The 20,879-nt window shown below is 45.1% G+C and overlaps 8 protein-coding genes across 8 annotated transcripts; 3 read left to right on the top strand and 5 right to left on the bottom strand.

The window, feature by feature from the left end:
• Positions 1-207: 207 nt before the first annotated feature.
• On the bottom strand, positions 208-823 carry V865_000448 (uncharacterized protein; the record flags this gene model as incomplete). The annotated part of the gene is made up of 4 exons (XM_066224279.1): positions 208-402; positions 490-544; positions 631-670; positions 745-823. The coding sequence occupies 4 exons, from the start codon at positions 821-823 to the stop codon at positions 208-210; spliced, it is 369 nt and encodes a 122-aa protein (XP_066080376.1).
• Positions 824-1,184: 361 nt separating this feature from the next.
• Positions 1,185-2,402, top strand: V865_000447 (uncharacterized protein; the record flags this gene model as incomplete). Its single annotated transcript, XM_066224278.1, has 5 exons — positions 1,185-1,428; positions 1,565-1,681; positions 1,770-1,924; positions 2,062-2,221; positions 2,311-2,402. 5 exons carry the CDS (start codon positions 1,185-1,187, stop codon positions 2,400-2,402), a joined length of 768 nt encoding a protein of 255 aa, XP_066080375.1.
• Positions 2,403-2,585: 183 nt separating this feature from the next.
• Positions 2,586-4,888, bottom strand: V865_000446 (uncharacterized protein; the record flags this gene model as incomplete). Its single annotated transcript, XM_066224277.1, has 13 exons — positions 2,586-2,780; positions 2,856-3,149; positions 3,216-3,266; positions 3,314-3,529; positions 3,638-3,741; positions 3,802-3,850; positions 3,905-3,921; positions 3,976-4,031; positions 4,093-4,109; positions 4,181-4,438; positions 4,516-4,573; positions 4,642-4,832; positions 4,886-4,888. 13 exons carry the CDS (start codon positions 4,886-4,888, stop codon positions 2,586-2,588), a joined length of 1,509 nt encoding a protein of 502 aa, XP_066080374.1.
• A 799-nt stretch (positions 4,889-5,687) lies between these two features.
• Positions 5,688-5,912, top strand: V865_000445 (uncharacterized protein; the record flags this gene model as incomplete). Its single annotated transcript, XM_066224276.1, has 1 exon — positions 5,688-5,912. One exon carries the CDS (start codon positions 5,688-5,690, stop codon positions 5,910-5,912), a length of 225 nt encoding a protein of 74 aa, XP_066080373.1.
• A 250-nt stretch (positions 5,913-6,162) lies between these two features.
• Positions 6,163-9,825, bottom strand: V865_000444 (uncharacterized protein; the record flags this gene model as incomplete). Its single annotated transcript, XM_066224275.1, has 8 exons — positions 6,163-6,423; positions 6,545-6,691; positions 6,752-7,157; positions 7,225-7,319; positions 7,437-8,694; positions 8,840-8,855; positions 8,919-9,113; positions 9,243-9,825. 8 exons carry the CDS (start codon positions 9,823-9,825, stop codon positions 6,163-6,165), a joined length of 2,961 nt encoding a protein of 986 aa, XP_066080372.1.
• Positions 9,826-10,230: 405 nt separating this feature from the next.
• Positions 10,231-14,106, bottom strand: V865_000443 (uncharacterized protein; the record flags this gene model as incomplete). The annotated part of the gene is made up of 4 exons (XM_066224274.1): positions 10,231-13,207; positions 13,277-13,719; positions 13,795-13,998; positions 14,071-14,106. The coding sequence occupies 4 exons, from the start codon at positions 14,104-14,106 to the stop codon at positions 10,231-10,233; spliced, it is 3,660 nt and encodes a 1,219-aa protein (XP_066080371.1).
• Positions 14,107-14,438: 332 nt separating this feature from the next.
• Positions 14,439-16,425, top strand: V865_000442 (uncharacterized protein; the record flags this gene model as incomplete). The annotated part of the gene is made up of 6 exons (XM_066224273.1): positions 14,439-14,444; positions 14,510-14,906; positions 14,963-15,048; positions 15,112-15,222; positions 15,291-15,896; positions 15,994-16,425. 6 exons carry the CDS (start codon positions 14,439-14,441, stop codon positions 16,423-16,425), a joined length of 1,638 nt encoding a protein of 545 aa, XP_066080370.1.
• A 149-nt stretch (positions 16,426-16,574) lies between these two features.
• On the bottom strand, positions 16,575-19,727 carry V865_000441 (uncharacterized protein; the record flags this gene model as incomplete). The annotated part of the gene is made up of 15 exons (XM_066224272.1): positions 16,575-16,628; positions 16,712-16,786; positions 16,865-16,934; positions 16,996-17,040; positions 17,122-17,208; positions 17,293-17,383; positions 17,460-17,620; positions 17,684-17,798; positions 17,895-18,061; positions 18,144-18,557; positions 18,624-18,671; positions 18,733-18,835; positions 18,910-18,939; positions 19,002-19,131; positions 19,230-19,727. The coding sequence occupies 15 exons, from the start codon at positions 19,725-19,727 to the stop codon at positions 16,575-16,577; spliced, it is 2,088 nt and encodes a 695-aa protein (XP_066080369.1).
• Positions 19,728-20,879: the final 1,152 nt, after the last annotated feature.

Here is a 20,879-nt window from a genome sequence, read left to right as displayed (position 1 = left end):
TTAGTTGTAGTTTTGTCGGTCATTTAGTTGTCATAAGTCATAAGTCATAAGTCAATCATGAACTGGTATTCCTTTCTCGGATCGTTCAGTTCTTGTGCCGTAAATGTGTATGTGGAATGTCAATTGTATCAAATAACGTACTGTAAATATACATGTGTATACAACGGCGAAGATTATCAATATCGATGACAATATCGAATCAAAAGGTCATTGATCTACCTGATCGACCTCATCCAAACTTTCGGGGAACCACCCAAACAATCTTAAATCCACTTTTTCACCCCCATTACCCACTAGCGTATCAACCTGTATACCCTCATTCTCTAATCTGTCTTTCTGCCTTGCTACACCTAGACCTAGATCCGCTCGAGGTGAGATGAGACCTTTGGAGTTGATCACTCGCTACGACACAAAAGAACACACCAACAAAGTATCGGTCATCTACTGGACAAGCCAATGTCAATGTGGGGAGGGCGGACTCAAACTCACTTGCCAGGGTATATCTGTATTGGGAGGTAAAGCCTTGAGAGCGTTTCCTACGTGTCTACGACCAATCCAGATAAATGAGTATATAACCGAAGAGAGAGAGAGAGAAATTGGAAGATTGGGATATAGGATAAATATATGTACCTTGAGTACTTTGGATAACCAGCTAACTTCGCTATATGACCTAAAACCCATCCGAAATTGTCAGCGCCGAGTAGTGGACGACTTTAGTGGATTGTCTGGACTGAGTGGACTCACCATAGCTCGTCACTCGTCCGTGGGGTATCAGACGTGTTATCTCGTATGTCTTGGCTGTCAAGTCCGCTATATCGCTCATCCCTTCTCTCAGCACACGGGCAGGTGATCTTTCTTCGGTAGTATACTGGCACTTCAGTTGAGGATATAAAGATGTACGAGTACTCGATCCAACTCAAGATACCCGAGGTCGACGAGCAACGAGTGACACCTTCCAAGTCACGTGATACGACCATATCCTCTTAGCCGATGGTCATGTAAGCGGTTTTTCTGCTTACGAAGATAATTTCCGATTTGTTCGTTATTCTCTACATCTATTTGTGCTACACTGACAACACTCTAGACGAAGATCATCTTGCTATCCTTTATACCTATCCGTCAAAAGTAGTACAGGCCCTCTCATCGGCTCCAAACCTACTATCATTTACGAAATCGCTCAAAAAATGTTCGCCAGACCAATAACCCGATCCTTCCGATCCATCCCTTCCCGTCGACTCCTCTCAACTGCCCCTTCAGCCTCAGCTTCATCATCGTTCAGCCGAAATGCAGTGATTGGTCTGACGACGTTGACGATAGCTGCCTTGGCTGTTACTTCTGAGCAGAGGAGGGTATGGAATGATGATCGAGTGAGAGAGAGTGTTTTGGATCAGGGGAGTTTGAAGAAGAATGTACATAAACGAGACGGGGGTGAGTACGAGTCAACTTTGTTATGACGATATGATGTAATTTCTATTGCCTTCTTCCGGACTGATCTGGGCGATCAGTATTCAGCTTGAAATAGATGATTCTGCTTGCTGATTACCACTGCGTGAACACGTTTTAGCTGCCGACGCATCGTCGTCATCGTCAAATACCGATACGATAAAGAAAGCCGCTGCTGAAAAAGTCGGACAAGTGAAAGAGAAAGCGGTAGAGAAGACGCAAGAAGTGAAAGATGAGGGTGAGCTAAAGACATCGTGTCAAATTGTTGCTATCCAACTGACAGGATGAGACATGACTGATACTTTGTTTCTGCACATTGCAAATAGTCACCAAAGCTACTCCCTCCTCCTCCTCCTCCTCCACCACACCATCAGACGACTCTACCGCCGCGCACGTTGTAGAAGAGAAATCAGCAGAAGCTGCTCAACCTTCCCAGGGGGCGTTCAACGAAGAGACCGGAGAGATCAATTGGGATTGTCCAGTAAGTCAGCACCTTCATCCCCATCCACATTTTATCTTTGCTTTTCGTAATTTACCTGAATTGATATCGAATTGTGTAATCTTCTTTCTTCTCTCCTCACTCATGGCTTTATACTAATTCTTTTCGATGTATTCCAGTGCCTCGGAGGAATGGCCGACGGACCATGTGGAGAAGAGTTCAAAGCTGCTTTCTCATGTTTCATCTATTCCGAAGCTGAACCTAAAGGTGTGGATTGTGTGGAGAAATTCAAACACATGCAAGATTGTTTCAGAGCTCATCCAGAGATATATGGCGAAGGTGAGTAGAAGTAAATAAACTACTATTTCCACTCCATTCCATCAGAAGAATATCCACTTACCATTTGTGTTGCTGTGTTGATATCGCAGAGATCGACGATGATGAAGAACCTTCGTCCGATGTGCCTAATCCTGCCGATGAAGGAGTGACAATCAAAGAGGATATCAAGGTGCCATCATAGTCAATCATTTTGGACATCCCGGCGATAGACAACCATACATCTTTAGTACATATATGCATTATCAACTACTCATGCTACAATTTACATTTCCAGAAACAATGATGCAATGCTAATCAAGATACAAAGAAAACATCATAAATCATCAAAACGCAGACAAAAAGCAAAGCCGTCAAGTGACGGTAGCTAATAATCCCATCTCCAATCGTCTATATCATTCAAGTCCACCGCACTCCCAAACGAGTGTCCCCTCTTTTGTTGTTCATACGTACATATCTTCCTTTCGTTCGATGTCGATATACACCGTCCGTTTAAAAGGCACAAAGATAACTTGTATGCTCTAACAGCAAATCGTCTTCCTTTACATGAATCCATTGTAACCTATTTATTTATGGAAATATCAAGATCAGAGAGATCAGCTCAAAGTGAGACTGAACGTGTTGTTTGCGAACGTACAGTATGTTTCTCGGTACCCCTGAATCCTATTATACTCTTAACATTCTGTATCTCAACCATACCTTCCATATCATCGTCATACAACTCGGCATCCAAACCGTCTGGATCCTCTGGATCATCAGGATCGTCCGGGTCATCGGGATCATCAGGGTCATCAGGATTCGTCTTGGGTCTAACACATATCTGTTCAATCTTGACTAATTCTATATTATGGTTCTTGGCCCAATCCAACACATTAGAAGCGAATTTGAATCTATACGTAGAGAATTTAGTGGTGAGAGGAGCTAGTATACACTGTCGAAATAGTCAGCTCAACTCATGCTATTTCCTAGGGATCCTCCATTTGGGCAGCTGACTCACCTCTGGAGGTAAACCAAAATTCCTATTTGGACCCCAAGGAGCATCTACCACCTACTTTCGAGTCAGCTGTGGTCTATACCTCGGTAAAGCTAGCTCACTTGACAATATCCTACTATCCTATGCCACCAACAATCATTTTCACCTTTATTACCCCATTTACCTCTGTAGTTCAACCAACTCAAATCACCGTGGTGAAACAACTTCCTGCGATTCTGTGAGTTATCCCAGTAGATAGCTGGAACGACGTGGTCTTTGGTATCCCATAGAGGTCCTTCATCATCGGTGATATCTACCAACTTGAACAGCTTTCCTACCTATTCGACAAGATGGCAAAAAGGATCAACACCTTGTACCGGAGATCTGAGGTTGAGTGACCGACTACGTACGTTCGCGTATATGTGATCACCTGGTTCAGGCCACACGCCATGACTTCCAGCTGCGACGTATGCTACGGGTCTGCCGTCTATCTTCTCTATATCTTGCCAGCGATATGTACCAGCGCTGAATCGACCTCCAGTGTGCGTTGCTATAATGCACACAAATACATGAGCTGGACTACATCAGACATTTAGCTCACTCAGCTCACTGTAATCTGCTGATATCGGTGTGCCATTTATCGTCCTCATTCTGAGATGCTACGACGTGGAAGGATATAAGCTGTTGACGAGACACCTTTCGACCCAGCTTACCTCCCAATCGGCCACATCTACAAAGTATGATCTATCAGCGAAGGGTTAAGTGGGTTGCATCGGTCACTTACGATTCCCTAGTATACCGAATGGTCCGACTGGCTTCCCGAAATTGAAAGGATAGAATCTGGAAAAAACATCTAATGAGCTCGAGTATGACTGAGGGCTCAGTATAGGCGGAAGCTCACGTCCAATACCATAGATCCTATGGAAAAGAACCTCCTTAGATCAGTACATTTGGTTGAGACGGTGAGACGATATGATACTATAACTCACTATCACACCATTACCTTGATCCACTCCAAACCCATATACTTCCTCTTCCACTCTACCCCTCCGATCATCAGGCATCGTATCATTCAGTCCATAAGGCCCAAAAAGATATTCCGATTCTTCATCTAAAAAAGGCTGTGGATTATGCGATTCATTTATCGATAGATACAGCCCCCCTCCGTTCGAGGGCAGTTCGTCTAGATGTGACCGAGTTATTATAGAATGGTTGGTAGGTCGTATTTCACCTGAAGGGGATTCTGTCTAACGGCACCATAACACACTGTCAGTTTAGCTATTTTCAGATCAGGACAGAGGATCCACACAGTGAGGTGACTTACAAAATTGTAATGAGGGAACATGTATTCTATTGAAGAAGGGAAGAAAGCTTCCAGTTCTCTGATACCACCAACATCCATCAGTCAATCAATACCTTACTTCGATATGGGTAAGATGATGGTACACACGATAATTTGAACACTGGTGCATATCGTCGTAACAAATCCAGAATTACCTCATTGTTATTCTGCACAGTAGTGTCCGCTATCTGATCTGTAGATGATATAGACGGTAGAAAAGGTCGCTGCTGCTGGTTTAATGGTGAGGATACGACCTGTCCAACGAGTAAGGAAAGACACCACAGCGCAGCTGCAGAGGTCTGCGCTATTGTGTCAGCTATGATCCCGAGGAAAAGAAGTATGTATAGCTCACCATGGTTCGAATCTAATCTATCTTACAGTTGTCTCTTTCAGATATCTACATAGATTACCTTTTGTGACGAGGATCATGAAAACAAAGGGAGGAGCAGAGTAGTTGAGACAGATACGTGAATGTCTTTCTTTGTTTTTGATGACGTCTTGGGATGTCAGTGGGTGGCAAATTGTGGCAGAAACTACCGGCGGATGGTCCGTGATTACGAGTAGTGTTCTACGTAAACGTGCATGGTAGCAGCGACTGCATGCCACCTCACAAGCTAGCAATGAAGTGTCAGGATCGACTGGTACGTTGACCGGAGCTCAGGATTCCTCTTGCGATCTTGAGACGATAATTATGACGCGATGGAGAATCTTTCCACCTCGAAGGTTCTACCGGACACAGTACAACGAATCAATGGATGAAACTTCATGACAGACAGACGACCTCTGTCAGAGGATCTATCGCTTCTACCTACTTGACTCGTAGACATTTCTACTGTTACCCGTTGTATGCAATCCACCACTACTTACTGTTTCTCACTTCTGATTATCGATCAACTAAGTTAAACATGCTCAAACCCGATACCTCCTGTTGACCAAGCAACGGCCCAGTCTCTAAAAACCTCTAGCTTACTAGACATCCTCTTCTGTCCCAATGTCTATGCCCCATCCAGACAACCTCAGTGCAAGCTCGAGAGCCACCTTGGATGAGTTTGACAAAATCATCTCGTTATGGAGTAGTACGTAGTGCCAAGTCTATTCACCCCATGTATGTAGCCAGCTGATTGATTAGAGAGGCCGGTAAAAGACAAGAAGTCATGACTCTTCTTGATGCGTTTGATCGATCGAGCTTGAAAGCCCAGCACGACGCTGCGAAGTCTTCAGGTGATGAATCCAGTATTGCTGACACGGGGAAGAGATGTGAATTGGTCTTGAAGGCGCTCTTGAGATGTTATGCTCCTGAGTCGAATGGTCAATCTAGTAACACCGGCGCGACAATCCGTTATAATCAAGCAGGTGGATCAAGTTCAAAGGAAGGATAGTCATACAGCATACAGTAGAGTCCATTCAGTTCATGATACATCAGTGTTCGAGAAGACGAATGACTGTCTTTGCTTGATATCATGTCATTCAATAAGTCAATGCATTTCAATTTGCTGTGTAATTTCTATTCTGAATTTAATTGAGTTCATTCCACAAATTTGCATAATTGTTGTTCTTTCCGAAACGCCTGTTAGTCTCTCCTGATTTTCGGCTACCCTAGATCCCCTAATCTCCTAGGTTGATCTCGATCTAAAACAGATCAATCTTCCCCTCCCCACTCGAACCCTTAACGCTCCTTACCCTCCCTCCAAATTCGAATGGATCACCTTCATGAGCCACCCAGCTTTTGATACCAGTGGACAAACCAAGTAATTCTTCCAAGTTCTTACCTACGAGGTCCAGAGCTTGTCTCTTTGTGAACACTCCCTTGGGGGAAGAAGCGTACACCCAAGCAGCTTCGTATAGGGTGTTTCGAGCTTGCCATTCTTCTTGGATACCCAATCCGACAGTCTGTAAGTCGATTCAGGTGGAATTAGCCATATGAATCATGAATGGATATATGGGAGGACATGGTGACAAGGGATCGACATGATGCAATTGTGTGATGGGAGGATACTACGAATAGACTTACAACACCATGAGAAACCAGGTACGAAGGCAAAGTATGGTTCGATAATGGAATAGAAGGTATGATCCTCCTTGAATCCCATTCACCGGGGTATGATCGTACGGGAGAGACGATCACTCCTATGTCGTTCTCGGCAAGTTCGTCCGCGACCTGTGGATGTCTCAGCATGAGCCTCACATATATGAGATGATCATGAATCTATCAACCCACGATCCAAGATTCTTGTCCACCTAAGATCGTAATTTTCGCCTCCTTCGCTATATCTTTCTTCAACCTAATGATCGAAGCGATGATATCCGCCTTATCCGTCCTGATAACCAATCTCAATTCTCCGTTTCGAACTTTCTCAAAGGCATGTACCAATTCTGTCTCTTCCTCTTCCTCTTCTGCTTTCTTTGACGAGCCGCTCAATAGTTTTCTTAGGATGGCGATCTTTGAGGAAACGGACGATTTGGAATTATCCAAGCTGATATGTAAAGCTGTTAAAGGATTTTGGATCGAACCGGGGATTAAGGAATGTTCAGATTCAGGTGAGAAGGCATATGCGTATCCTGAGATCCAAGAGGATGTCTTAGGTGATACAACAGCGGTGGTCACACCAGATCGATAGGCTAGTCTGTTTTATGCAGCAGACCGGATCAGCTTCATCAATTAGGATGATTATGTTGTGCCGGACCACTTACAATTCATCCTTACCGCCGAATTGCGCACCATCAACGGCATGAGCGATGATACCGTTGGTGATTTCTGATTCTTCGGACAAGGGGTCGATGGCGCTCTGAAGAATGGCAAGAGAGAGCGAATCTGTATGTCAGCTCTTATTACCATCATTCTGCCATCGCGACAGATGTTATGTCCATATCAAGCAAGCCAGATCAAGGAATCAACAACTCACTCCATCACCTGTGACCTTCTCCTGCCTAATTTCCAATATACCCACATAACTTCCCACTGTGATGTATCCAGGTGTGAATGCCCCACCTTTCAAATCAACGACTTCAAAGTCCAATCCACCGTTCAACTCATCTTCCACCTTACAATCACCAGCACAAGTGATCTCACCGTCGTTCACAACCACCACTCCAGTACTATTCTCAAACACACTCATATCTACTTGATCTACATTAAGCAGCGATAGCTCTTGAGGTAAAAGATGGAACTCTCCTATACCCTGATAAATAACATTCCTAACTGATTTCTTCGGTCTAAGGTCAGGGTCTCCTCGAGTGTTCAAAGCCTCTTGAATCTCGTTGTCCCATTTACCCTTTTCCTGTTTAGGTATCTCCTGCGCTTCGGCGGGTTTATCATGTAGTACAGGCGAGATGATTTGGGGTATACCATCAATATAAGTTTGTTTGGGTGTTGCACCAAGTACGAGAGGGAATGAATCCCAGACTACCACATCTGCATCATATCCCTCTCTGAGATATCCAATTCGATGATCTAATCCCATCGCCTTAGCAGGGTTGGTCGTAATCGAGCTTAAAGATTCAGAGTAGTTCAGTCCATAATGATGTACCCAACTTGCCTCAGTCAAAAGATACCTCGAATCTAATACTGGATGATCAGATTTCATGATCACCTTCAATCCTTGATCAGCTAAGATCTTAGCTGCGAATTCGCTTCCTCTGTATGCCTCTCGCTTGTATCGCGCATTGGTAGAGAAGATAGCTACGGCGGGAGGTTCGGGACCCCAAGCCTGTTTGAGCAGGTCGGGTACAAGGTATGTTTCGTGGGCGTGGTGGAAGGCAGCAATAGGGAACTGGAATTCGTTTGAGATCCTGACTAAAGCATTGAGGTCGGTAGTTTCATAGCAGTGGATATTCACTTTGACATTACCCCTGACGACGTCTGACAGAACCTCCCATTCGAGTGATTGGGGAAAGGGCTCAGTCTGAGTGTTTGGTGAGGCACACCATCGATCTTGTTTCTCCTTGAGAGTCTTGCCTTCAGTGTACGCTCGTCGGAAGTCGTAAGCGTTGTCCATTCTGGTTTGACCGTAGACCCGCTTCGGATTCTCACCACAAGCATGTTTGATATGCCTCCAGGCATGGGTACGAGCCCAGGTACCGTTATCGATCTTCCAGGCTGGCTCGACGAGCATGGATTGAGGGGTATTCTCGTGTGTCCAACGGGGCTTGAATGGGAATGCTCTACGGGGGCGATGAGAAAGGGGTGTCAGAATATCGCTTGGCGACGAGTAGTATACGGCAAGGGACGAGGCAGGACAGCGAAGAGGCAAGGAATAAGGGAGACGAAAGGATGGAGCTGGCAGGATCTTAGACGAGCGTCACTCACTGTCCACCAATCGAGTCTGTCGTAGGACAAGGGTGAGTCTTAGCATTTTATGTCCAGTCAAGCTATCAAGAGACCTCACCTGCAGATCCGGGAAGTACCAACATCGTAGTGATACCACCGGAAATGGAGAGGTTGAAAGCCAGATCGTGGGTATTAAAACCGTCAAGGGATCTGAGCCATGGCTGAACGCTCGCTTTGACACTGTTCGTATCCTCGTTTCCGACCAGCTCAGGCGCACCGTCCACTCCTTCGTGGCTATGAGTATCTACTATCCCTGTGTACAGAAGATGATGGTCAGTTGGTTAAGGAAACAGGAAATTGAAAGTAAGAAACAAACTGATTGGTGTCCGCAGAAGGAATGGGAATGAGTTGGAGGATATGCGAAGTTTAGGGTTTTACTCACCTGGTGTAACCCAAGCCCCATTCAACTGAACCTCGTCAATCACTTTCTTATCCTTGATCCATCCCTCGATGTCTTTTCCGTTCCCGATCCTCCTTATCAACCCATCCTCCAACAAGACATCCACCCCGTGTAGAATCTCCGTACCGCGCTTCTCACCCGTCCATAACGTCCCATTCTTCAACCACACGCTCTTGGTCCCTTCCACGTATCTATCATTATGAGATCGTTTATGAGTGGAAGGTTTGAAACGCGGTGGAAGTCTTTGAACGATCTCACACTGGGCTATACCATCTTTGATGTATTCTGGTAATGGTGCAGGAGAAGGTTTAGGGAATGGGAAATCGAGTCCCAATCCAGAACCAAGTTTACTAAGCAGATAAATCAGGCCAAAGAGCGCGAGTAGATTACCCAATCCGCTGGCATGTTTCTGTGTCCAGTATCTACGTTTTGTTTTGGATTTGTATGATGATGGAAGGGGGATATCGGATTCGGATGACGATGAGATGTCTGAGATGAGGGAGGTCTTTTCGACATCTCTATCTCTATATCGACCTCTTGGTCTATGATGAGCGTGGGAGGACATGGTAAAGTCGACTGTCCTTCAATGAACGAAGGGAGGAAGGAATTGAGAAGAGCTACACGACTGATAGTGCCTTTATATACCTGCATACCAACCATTCAACAACTCAATCACGTCAATGGTCGTATCCATCGCATGGGTCCTTTCCGCTCGGAGATGGCCGATGATCAATCGATATCACCACAGTGGCAGATCCGATACAAGTGGACTCGCCTATTCAAAGGAATAACGATCGATATAATTAAGCGATGCATAAGATAATCAGATAATCCAATATACAATAATATAACTCGTAAGTAATGTCCAGATGAAAAGATCTATCAACATCAATTATGACCGACCGAATACCTTCCTACACAGTCAAAGCCAAACATTTTGTTGTAATTTCCAATATTCCTCGTCCTTTTCTCATGCACTGACATCCCATTCACTCTCCCCTTCGAACAGAGTAGCCCCATTTCCATTCGCATTCGCATTGGTATCCTTTGTACTCAAAGCTTTCCTTTCAGACACAGGCGTGATCGACATAGCCATAGTCATGCCCTTCTCCGATCCTTCCAATTTAGCAAGTAACGCCGCAGCTTTGCTCAATGGTGTAGAAACATCCGATCGACTTCCATAAGCAGGTTTTGATCTCGATGGCGAAGCAATCACATCGTGATTCTCGGATTTCGAGATTGAATTCGAATGAGTTGATAGTGCTTTGAATGTTATTCTAGGTGAAGAATCCGAATCTGTTGATACCTCTCCCACATCTGTAGTGGTTGTGGTAGTATTCGTATCGGTAGAAGATTTCGATATAGGTGAGGGAGCAGCTGATATTGTGAATGGATCTACCATCTCTTCTTCCACTTCATCCTTCTTTACTTCTTGTAATATAGGCAAGACAAATACCGGTGGGACTGGTAATTCTTCCACATCATCCGATTCGACCGTGGTCAATAACGGAGAAAGCGGTTTGGGAGGTATCATTCTAATTGGTGATCTGGGTGAAGAGACAATCGAGTCCGCTTTTACCCTAGCTCGAATTTCCACTTTCAACGGAGAAGGTTTGGACGCATTGTTCCTACTGACTGAACTGATAATTATTGCAGCTCCACTAAGCGGACTATGAGGTAGAGGCACCTCATGAGGACTGGGTGGAAGAGGTACGTCATCTGGTTTGAAGGGCGAGTCAGGTAACTTGATCATGTCAGGTTTGACTTTCGCTCTGACCGATGTCATAGATGACGTGGAAGCTTTTAAGCTCGATGTTCCCGACGTGGTAGATGCACCTCCTCGAGTAGGTCTGAAAGATGGTAAAGGTGCTTTACGAACGACTTTTTCCTTTTTGACCGGCGGAAGCGTTACATGAGATGTGATAGTCGGTTTCTTTGGTGCACTGACCACTCTAGTAGGCGCTCGAGCTGCCGCTGGAAGAGGAGGTTTGTTCGAGACTTTAGGTTCTGGCTTTGGCGCTATTTGCGCAGAGACCACCCGAGCCCTTGCTACAGGCGCTGTAGATGGTTTCGAGCTTGTTGATCCACTCAGCGAGGTTGATTTGACAGCTGAGGGGCCGGAAGCCACGGTCACCTTTGCTGTAGTCGAGGTCGCCACCGATGGTTTCGAGACAGCGGTCGTAGCTTGAGTAGGTTTGGTCAGAGCGGCAGCTCGAGCGGCTGAGGCAGCCGTTGGGGCAGTAAGACTGGTAGGTTTGAATGGTTTTCGAACGACAGGCGCACTGACTGCTCGGGTAGTCGCGGTACGAGCTGATGGAATAGGTGGTTTACGAGCGACGACTTTGGGCTTGATGGGACCAGGCGCTGGTTTGATTGTTTCCAGCGAGGATGGTTTGGCAGGAGCAGCGGGTTTCCTCGGTTCTGTCTTCGCTAGAACCGGTGCATTTCGTACAGGTACATCCGGAATTGAAGCTTGAGATTCATGAACGATCTCAGGCACAGCTCCTGCCTTGCCTTCGGCTGGTACTTCTTTTGCGATCAATGCAACAGTGTCCACTAAGCTCTCCATCTGAGTGGCATTCTCGCCTGTGCCTCTCTCTTCTTCAGATATCTGGTCCTTCTTCTCCTCTCGTATCTCAGTTCCATCAACTTTTTCCTCCTCCACTTCCTCCTCTTCTATTTGCTGAACATCCTCGACTGATGATAAAGGTCTATCGACTTTCGCTTTCTTCAGTCTCTCCTCCGTTTCCGTTTCCAGCTCAACGCTCGCCTTAACAGGAGAATCAGGTAGCTCAATCTTGCTAGCGACCTCCACCGTCCTCTTCTCCTCGTCTTCATTCGCTTGTTTGAGCGGCGAAGCTGGGTATATATCCTGCTTCATATCTATGATATCACTCTCATTCTCATTCGCTTTCACATCGCCCGATGTCGATCTGATCAGTATAGGCATTAAAGGTGAATCCATCGAGACTACCTGAGCAGGAAGGGGAGAGGCGAACGCTTGAGGTATCTGTTCGTTCGCATGATCGCCTTTGATAGGTGAATTCGCATCTTGATCGTCCTCCGCAGGTCTTTTCCTTCCTAGCCCGCCCATGGCTCTTCCTGGTGTTTTGGTGAAGTAACCGTCTTCTGCAACGGTGGTAGGAGCAGTAACAACACGTCGATGAGCTTGACCTAATGCCACTCCCCTCTTGCCCAATCCCGCATTGGCATTCCTTTGTGGTCTACTAAGGACAGTGGCTCCGCTAGGTGTAGTAAAGAGATGAACACCGAATTCCTCGCCCGCTTCTTCTTCCGAAGGTATGACTCGCATGACCCTTGCCGGAGGAGCGAAACGTCGAGGTGGTTGAGGTACATCATGTATTCCAGGAGGTGCGGTGTGCGATGTATGCAATGCCGGTCGAGAGGGTTTGGATAGAGGGTTGTATTTACCTTCGTCAGCGATTGGATGCGTTGCTGACGAAGCAGTTGGTAGGATGGTATGTGATGCCGAACGAACGTGTTTCGCTGGTACAGGTGGCACGAACAGATCATGATGATGACGATTTGAGCTGGAAGTTGATCGTGATAAAGTAGGATATGATATAGGTAGCTCTTCCATCATTTCAGCTTCTTGCGTGAAGGGTAATGCTTCAGGTTCTTTCCTTGGCGATCGCCTTCGAGACGGTCCAGCTTCCATCGCGGGAGGTGGCGGAGCTTCGTGGGAAATGGGTCTCATAGGGCGAGAAGCCAGAGCATTCACCCGGTGATGCTGTGGGCGGTGAGCTGCGGAGGTAGCGGCATTCGCTGAAGCATGAGAGGATTCCGATGAAGTGGCTGATATCGGTTGGGTGGGTGGGTGAGCAACACGAGGTATAGGCTTTGACTTGGGTTTCGATGGTCCTGCTCCATTGGCTGCAGGTATCTCGAGGTATCGACGAATGGTGGGTGTCAAAGGTGCGGCAAAGCTAGTAAGGGCATAACAAACTGTCAGACAAGCTGATTCCTGACTGGCACTGGGTTTTTTTTCCACTTACCCTTCGATCCTCTCCGGCCAGAACTCCATGAAGATCGCCCAAACTCTTCTACCCGTCTGTCTAACTTCTGGATCTTTGTCCGTCGCCATCTTCTTTACACTTTCCTCTAACAATCCTAGATACCTCTCGGTCCAGATCTCCACCGGCCATTCTTTGACCGCTTTTTCCATTCCGATGGCACTTCCTCTCCTGCAAGTCGTGGCATTGTCATTCAATCCCTTCCGTAGCTCAGGTAGGATCGTAATGATTTGACAGTGAGTTATTATCGTTAACAGACATTTCTCCGCCCGTTTCAGAAACACTTTATTCGGTCGTCCTAGAAGTCCAATCACAGGTTCTACGTAGAGGTTGACGAGCGGCTTGAAATTCGATGATAATCTCGGTGCAAACGTCTGTAACAAGTCGGTTGATACGCCGGATAATCGACCTCTGTCAGATAGCATCTAAAAGGATCTCATGATCAGCTGACACAGCTCACATCTTACGAAGGTATGGCTATATTTTACACGGATACTCACACATTTGACCAACTTCTTTCCTATTCCACTCCTTCCTACACCCTCTACAAATAATTCGGTATGTTTATATCCCCCTCCTCGTGTGACCGCCGAAAATCTTATTATAGCTCTTTCGAATTTCTCCCACGTATCTTCCTTCTCCTCAGGTTCCAATGCCCATGTTAGGGTATCAAGTTCATCTCTCAGATGTTGAGGTGTGGGACACTAGTCCAGGTGATCTCGATCAGTCAGCAATCTCAATCCAGGTAAACATCACAAATCAAAATTAAGGCTTACAGGTATTTTCGCATCCGCTGCGAGTGCGGGTGCCATCGTACTTCTATCGCTTCCTCGTACTCCTGCTATGTTTTATAAACTTGCTGATGACCAGAACGCAAGAATGATTCATGTATATGCGAATTGAAGAAGAGGAGGGGGTGCATCAAGAGCAGAAAGTCAATCGCGTCTCTTGGGGTTTGTTGACACTGGAATCCCAAGAGGGGACGGATTCAGATTTGGCTGTGAGTTTTGCCACGTGAGTAACTCGTGTCTCGAAGATGTTGGGATCTGCAAAAACACTCGGTCTCAACACCCAGCGGTAAAACTAGACGTCTATCAGTGTACTCAGCGCATTATACCCGTAGCCTCGCAGGAGACAAGACAAGATGAGGGTGAGTCGTACTGGATAGCTGACATAGAAGAGATGGAGTAGATTATTGAATCATACTCTGTTCAGATCGCAGTCCAAGGGTGTTCGCACGGCAGTCTAACAGCGATATACGATACCGTTCAACAATATACCTTGCACACTTCGAAACCTATCGACCTCCTACTGCTATGTGGTGATTTTCAAGCATTGAGATCAACGAACGATTTCGCTTCTTTGGCTGTTCCAGCGAAATATCATTCCTTGGGGACGTTCCATGAATACTATTCTGGACTGAGAAAGGCACCAGTCTTGACGATAGTGATAGGAGGGAATCATGAAGCTTCGAACTATATGTGGGAGCTATATCATGGGGGATGGTTGGCTGAAAATATCTACTATATGGGTGCTGGGGGGAGTGTGTACGTAGATGGTCTGAGGATAGTCGGTGCTAGTGGTATTTACAAGGATCACGATTATAGGAAAGGTAAGTATCACCACCGACATCATGAGATTTGACATTAATTTAGATTATCTTCATAGGTCATTTTGAGAAAGTACCATACAACAACTCAACTTTGAGAAGTGTATATCATATAAGGGAATACGATGTGATGAAGCTAATGCAGGCGAGTCTACAATCACTAGTTCTCTTAGATGACTTACCGGCTTATGATAATGTCCTACTACAGCTATCATATTCTGACGATTCTATATTCTTGTCTCACGATTGGCCAATATCAATAGCCAGACATGGTGACACCTCCGCTTTAATACGGCGAAAACCATTTTTCAGAGATGAGGTGAGCCTTCCTTTCAAGTCGTATCGTCACCTGGACGAAAATTGGATTGACCATGTCGTTGAAATCAGATCAACAAGAATACCCTCGGTTCACCACCCCTTTTCACCCTTCTGAACCATATTCAACCATCTTACTGGTTCTCTGCCCATCTCCACGTGAAGTTCGCAGCACTGTATGACCACTCTTCATCGACCACTCAGCAGATAGACAAGCTGGAAGAATCATTACCGTCTATACCATCAAGTGGTGAAGTGCATGTAGAAAAGAATCCAGATGAGATTGCTATAGAGGATGAAGACGATTTTGACTCACCACCGACGAATGGTAATGCTACGACATTAGGCAATCCAGATGAAATCACGATCGAAGACGATGAATTTGATGATCCGCCTATCACCACTACGACGGATGCAGCTGAACCTCCAGCAATAACAACGGAATCATCGACAACTCAGAAAGATCTCAAAATAGATGAAAGTGTAGATATAGTTGAGAAAGCTACAGAAGAAGGTATACAAGACGGTATAACGGAACTTATCGGTGCGCCAATCAACAAAGTTGAAGAAGCTGTCAAATCGGTAGACGAAGTGAAACCGGAGAAAGCAGAAGAACAAGGGAGAAGAACGAAGTTTCTGGCTTTGGATAAATGTGGGCCTGGTAAAGATTTCATACAGGTGAGCGATACCGTCATATCCTCCGTCCGGGAATCCCTACTATACCTCGTATCCGTCAACTTGGTAGAACAACCTGCTAACCTGATCTTTTTGTTAGTTCTTCGAAATTCCCACACCTTCCTCGTCGACGTCCGATAATCCACCTCGCCTGACATTCGATCCTGAATGGCTAGCCATATCCCGCGCATTCCATCCATACCTATCCACCACAATCCAACAAACGCCTTTGCCCTCCCCGGAAATACTAAAACAACTCGTATCGGATGAACGTCAGCGTATAGAAGAAGAAGGTCTGTTGGTTCCTTCCCAGAATGTAAATGAAGATGGGACGGTGGATCTGGTTTGGACAAAAGGTCCAATAGAAATTGAGAGAGTACAGAAGTTCTGGCCTACAGCTCCATCGCAGAGTCAACTTCCCCCTGGACCTGAAGGAATCCTAGGGGCAGACCAATGGTATACTAATCCACAGACTGAGGCGTTCTGTGGACTGTTGGGTTTGCAGAATAAAGTGAATCCTGCTCCGATATGAATGAACAGAGAAGGCGGATCTTGAGAAGAGGTTGAATAGGAGGAAAATGAGTGTATGTATGTATACTATACGAACCAATGAACAATCTTCAATCAAGCGTGATGCATAATGCATGACCACTACTGTACATATTTACTAGCTGTGTCTATCTACTGACCCATATCTTGCATATCCTTGTTCTCATAATGCCATTTTTTACGGTCCTGCGATTGTTATTCAGACATAATACAGGGATGTCAATGAAGGAGTACCTGCGAAGCAAGCAAGGAAAACTACAACAACTTACCATACGTCTAAAAGCGAATCTCGATGTCCAGGGCCAGAACGGATCTCTCGTGAAATTAGGTCTGAGAGGTTCGTTCTATGTATCAATTAACGAGCGAAATCAGCATCAGCAGGTCCGAGACCAGACATGTTATCTATACCACATTGGACTTACAGGGTATATGGAAAGCGCCGCTCCGGCTATCGAAGCGTAGCATACAATCTTGGTGAATATGATACCGGCGCTACAAGATATGATGGGAAGTAAGCGATACTGTATCGGACCAGGTCATAGCGCGAACTCACTCGTTGTGGAAGTAAAAACCTTGTTGGAGAGTTGCCAAAGCCACACTGATGTACAAAAGGGATAAATCGTCAGAAATTCTTCTCACTAGGGTACCGGGAGAGGAACGTATGGCAACGAAAACTTACAATCCCAATGTGATACCTAAACTCATCGAAGTCATCCTTGGACCAATAAGTGTAATAGGTAAGAAACCTATGTGCATACCCCACCACCTAACAACACACAAAATGCAAATGAAAATGGTCAACATATGAATCAAATTTGATATGTAAGTGTAAGTGTCAAACTTCACTTACATATTATTGGAGATAGCCACCATGAAAATAGCCAAACACATTCCTAGAAGGAAGGTATTCCATACCCCTACCCAAATATACATCGCAATCACTACATCATATCCCGCCCGATCATTCCAGGTTAGTCACCGAGACATAGATACATTCGAATGATCGTATCCACTCACCTCCTGAATAAGCATTACCTCCAGGGAGTACAAAGATAGGTACCGAGCTACCCTTGTAGTATTGACAAGTATCGTTAGAAGGTCCCCCATTGATCTTCCATTGGTCTGAAGCTTGATTGTATTCCTCGAGATATTGGTAGAAAGTACCCGCTGCTAGATCACTACAAGTTCCCAGAATACCTTTTCTCAATCAAGGATCTCAATGATTAAGGCGTTGAACTTACAAAGAGCATATGCCGATCCTCAAGAAGAACAATCCAAATGCGCAAATCATATAATATCCTCTTCGGACGTCGAACCACCACCAACCAAATGATTTTGTACGGGGTTTCCAATTCGCTAAATCCAGCAGACATCCAGACATCAGTCGAAGAGTTAACATTCAATCTTTCTCCAGACATTCAACCTAAATTAAAGATATGGAAAGTGGCTTACCAATACCGAAGTAACCTTTATCCTTATCTAAAGCTTTGATAATTTCTTTTTCCATCTCTTCGTCAGGTGGATTATCAGGATCGTTGGGAGGTACGTGTATTCTCTTCATCTCTTCTAATTCTCTCTTGAAATTATCGTGCATCTTTTTAGGTCCGCCATGTATGACTCTGAGGGTACCAAAGCAACGATCAACTCGCTGCACGCGGTTCTGTTCTGAGGAGGCAGGTGGATAGACCATATTTTACTCACACTCTACTTAATCTTCCTCTTTGATTCTCCAAATCCTTCCCACTCTTCTGCCAGACCTTCTGTATCCTACCATCATCATACTTGGGATCCATCTTCTTCTGATGAGCAATCTGCGCTTTTATGTCTTCTCTTGATCTTCTCTCCAAGGGGAAATCCCAATCACCAATTTTAGCTTGAAGATGTTCGGTCCAAAAATATCTCTCGTGTTTACCAGGTTGGATGAAATTCATTCGATAATATTCATCTTGCCATTCACTATCCGTCCAGAATCTTAGGGGTTTACGACCTACACGGTAATCTAGATGTTTATATCCTGAGGTAGAACATCCAATAGAGGTAATAAGGGTACGGAGGACGTTGTAGAGACCGAAAATGAATATTATCACCAGGATCAGATATCGGAATTGAACGGTTCTACAAACAAACCATGATTCACTCATCAAACCTCAATACTTCATATACATGCTGTGCCCGACTCACTCTGGATAGTCCCAATTTGGACTGGTACTTAAAGTGGCAGCTGCCAAGCTACACGATATACTCTCATCAGCAAAGGCATCAGATGATCTCGATCTTTTTGGTAACTCACAACATGATTGTATATCCATTTCCTGCTCTAAACCACTGCGGGGCGAAACATCCGAAGCGCACATTAAGCAACTCATCACCAAAGAGGCAAATACACAGAATTACTGAATTAGCGAAACCCCATCATCAGCCCTTCCTCACATATCGTCTGTTGTCTCGTCGATGTACAGGTACTCACAGATGAAAATATGATATAAGGTATACCAAGCTGTCCTCGTTCCTTTCAATGTTAGCGATATAATCTCGCCCTGCTTGGCGTGGAAGACTTACCCAGAGGTTCTTTACCATTTGCCCAATTTGCTATACCTGTTCCTACACCATATGCGCATTCTGGGTCCGTACGGAGTCTCTCGGCTGGATCGTAGTTGGTCAAGGGCATTTCCTGACTATAGTCGACTACCTAGGAGATATAAATCCCCAATGAAGAATGATTAACTACTCTCTTCTCCATGCCCCATGCACAGAGGAAGGAAGATACAATGTTGAAACTCAACTCACCGTCGGATCATTCAAATCATGAATCATCATTCTGACTTGCATGTACCCCACAATAATAGCCGTCAAACAACCACCAACTTGTAAACCCTGCTTTAACACCATCTTATAAGTCTCTATGAAATAATTGAACATCTCCCATGTCCTTCTATGTAATCCTGGACCTTTGCCCAGTGGTACGAATAAAGTATATAGAGGAAATTCTTTATCCTCTCCGAACCATTCATATTTCGAATACCTCTTCTTCCCCGTCGTCTTGTCAATGTACTTAGTCGATGGATCAGGTAAAGATGTGGAAGGTAATAAAGGTCTAATTTTTCTTATAAACAAGTAAAATGGGCTTAACAATAAAGCCAAAGAAATGAGAATAGCGAATACGGGTATGATATAGATCAAATATATTATCTTCCCAAGAGTCGAAGTCTTATCCCACATTCGCTGGGAAGGTGATCGACCACGTTTGTCGATGAAATAATGATCGTCGACATATTCCCTACCCATGTTGACAGTCTGGGTGTCTGTCGATTTGAGTTATTGTGGATCTTCGCTACAGGTCAGTTCGAGTTATCAAGTCGTACTTGGTCTGAATTCTGTATTCGAACTTTTTTGATGATAGTCGCTTGTGACTCAGAAGAAGTGTTAGTAGCCAATTGATCAGATTCGAGTGGATTTATAACATCCATAGCTTGGAAACATATTCTGAGCAAGGCTATGATCTACCCACCTACAAATACTGCACTTTACACGGCAAAACAAATAGCTGCCCATCCTTTGTGGGGTCTAGAGGGTTAATAACCACAAAGGATGGTCCATCTTGCTTGGTCCATCTTGCTTTGAAGATGATACGAAATTTCAGCATCAAAGCAGGGCAAGATCAACATGTTTTGGTCTGATCTAATTCCTTTGCGCATCTGTTGTCCGTGAGCGCAATAGTGATCACAGTTGATAGTCCCAGATTGCACGACACTAGTTTATTGCCTAAGGTGCTTGGCTGCTGGATTTTGATATCGCAGGTGGGTATTTAGGATAATTAGTTGATAGTTATCCACGATGACGAAGACCGTTCCTTTACATGAGTCACGCGATACCCCGTTGATTATTCTACTCAGTTCCTCTGACTGTAGACGTCAATAGAAGGTGATTCACCCCTTTCTCACGTTCTCATGATTGGCAGGGTATACAGATTTGTTGCCGCTCGTCTTTCTTGCAACTCATAGTGAATGCTGAAACAAGTACGAAACGGTTGGTCAAGTGAACTGTCCACTACGGTAACACCCAGGTCAGATCTAGTCAAGGGTTTTTCCGCCCTCCACATGAAGGAACGTAACGTTCCTTCGATAGAACCCTGAGGATTTGATAATCACGAGCGGGATCTCGACACTGCGCCTTTAAACCGACAAGCACCGATAGAACTCCTCTTAGGCTTCTGCTCAACGGTTATAGAACGGCCGACGGTGGTGGTGGTGGTGGATTTAGCGTGAATTCTGCTTTTTACGTTGGTAAACGTAACTTGAAACTGACCACTAATGCGTGGTGCGATCATCAGAAGTTTAGATACCTTTGTGCTGATTCCAATCGAAAATGCTCTCTGATTAGAAGTCGCTGAGGGAGCAAATGCGCTGAGACGGGCTCCAGTTCATACCAGGGGAAGCA

Source organism: Kwoniella europaea, chromosome 1, assembly GCF_036810445.1.
Source record: "Kwoniella europaea PYCC6329 chromosome 1, complete sequence".
NCBI classification, from domain to species: Eukaryota; Fungi; Basidiomycota; class Tremellomycetes; order Tremellales; family Cryptococcaceae; genus Kwoniella; species Kwoniella europaea.
Note: the sequence above shows the minus strand (reverse complement) of the source record. Positions and strands in the feature narration are given on the sequence as shown.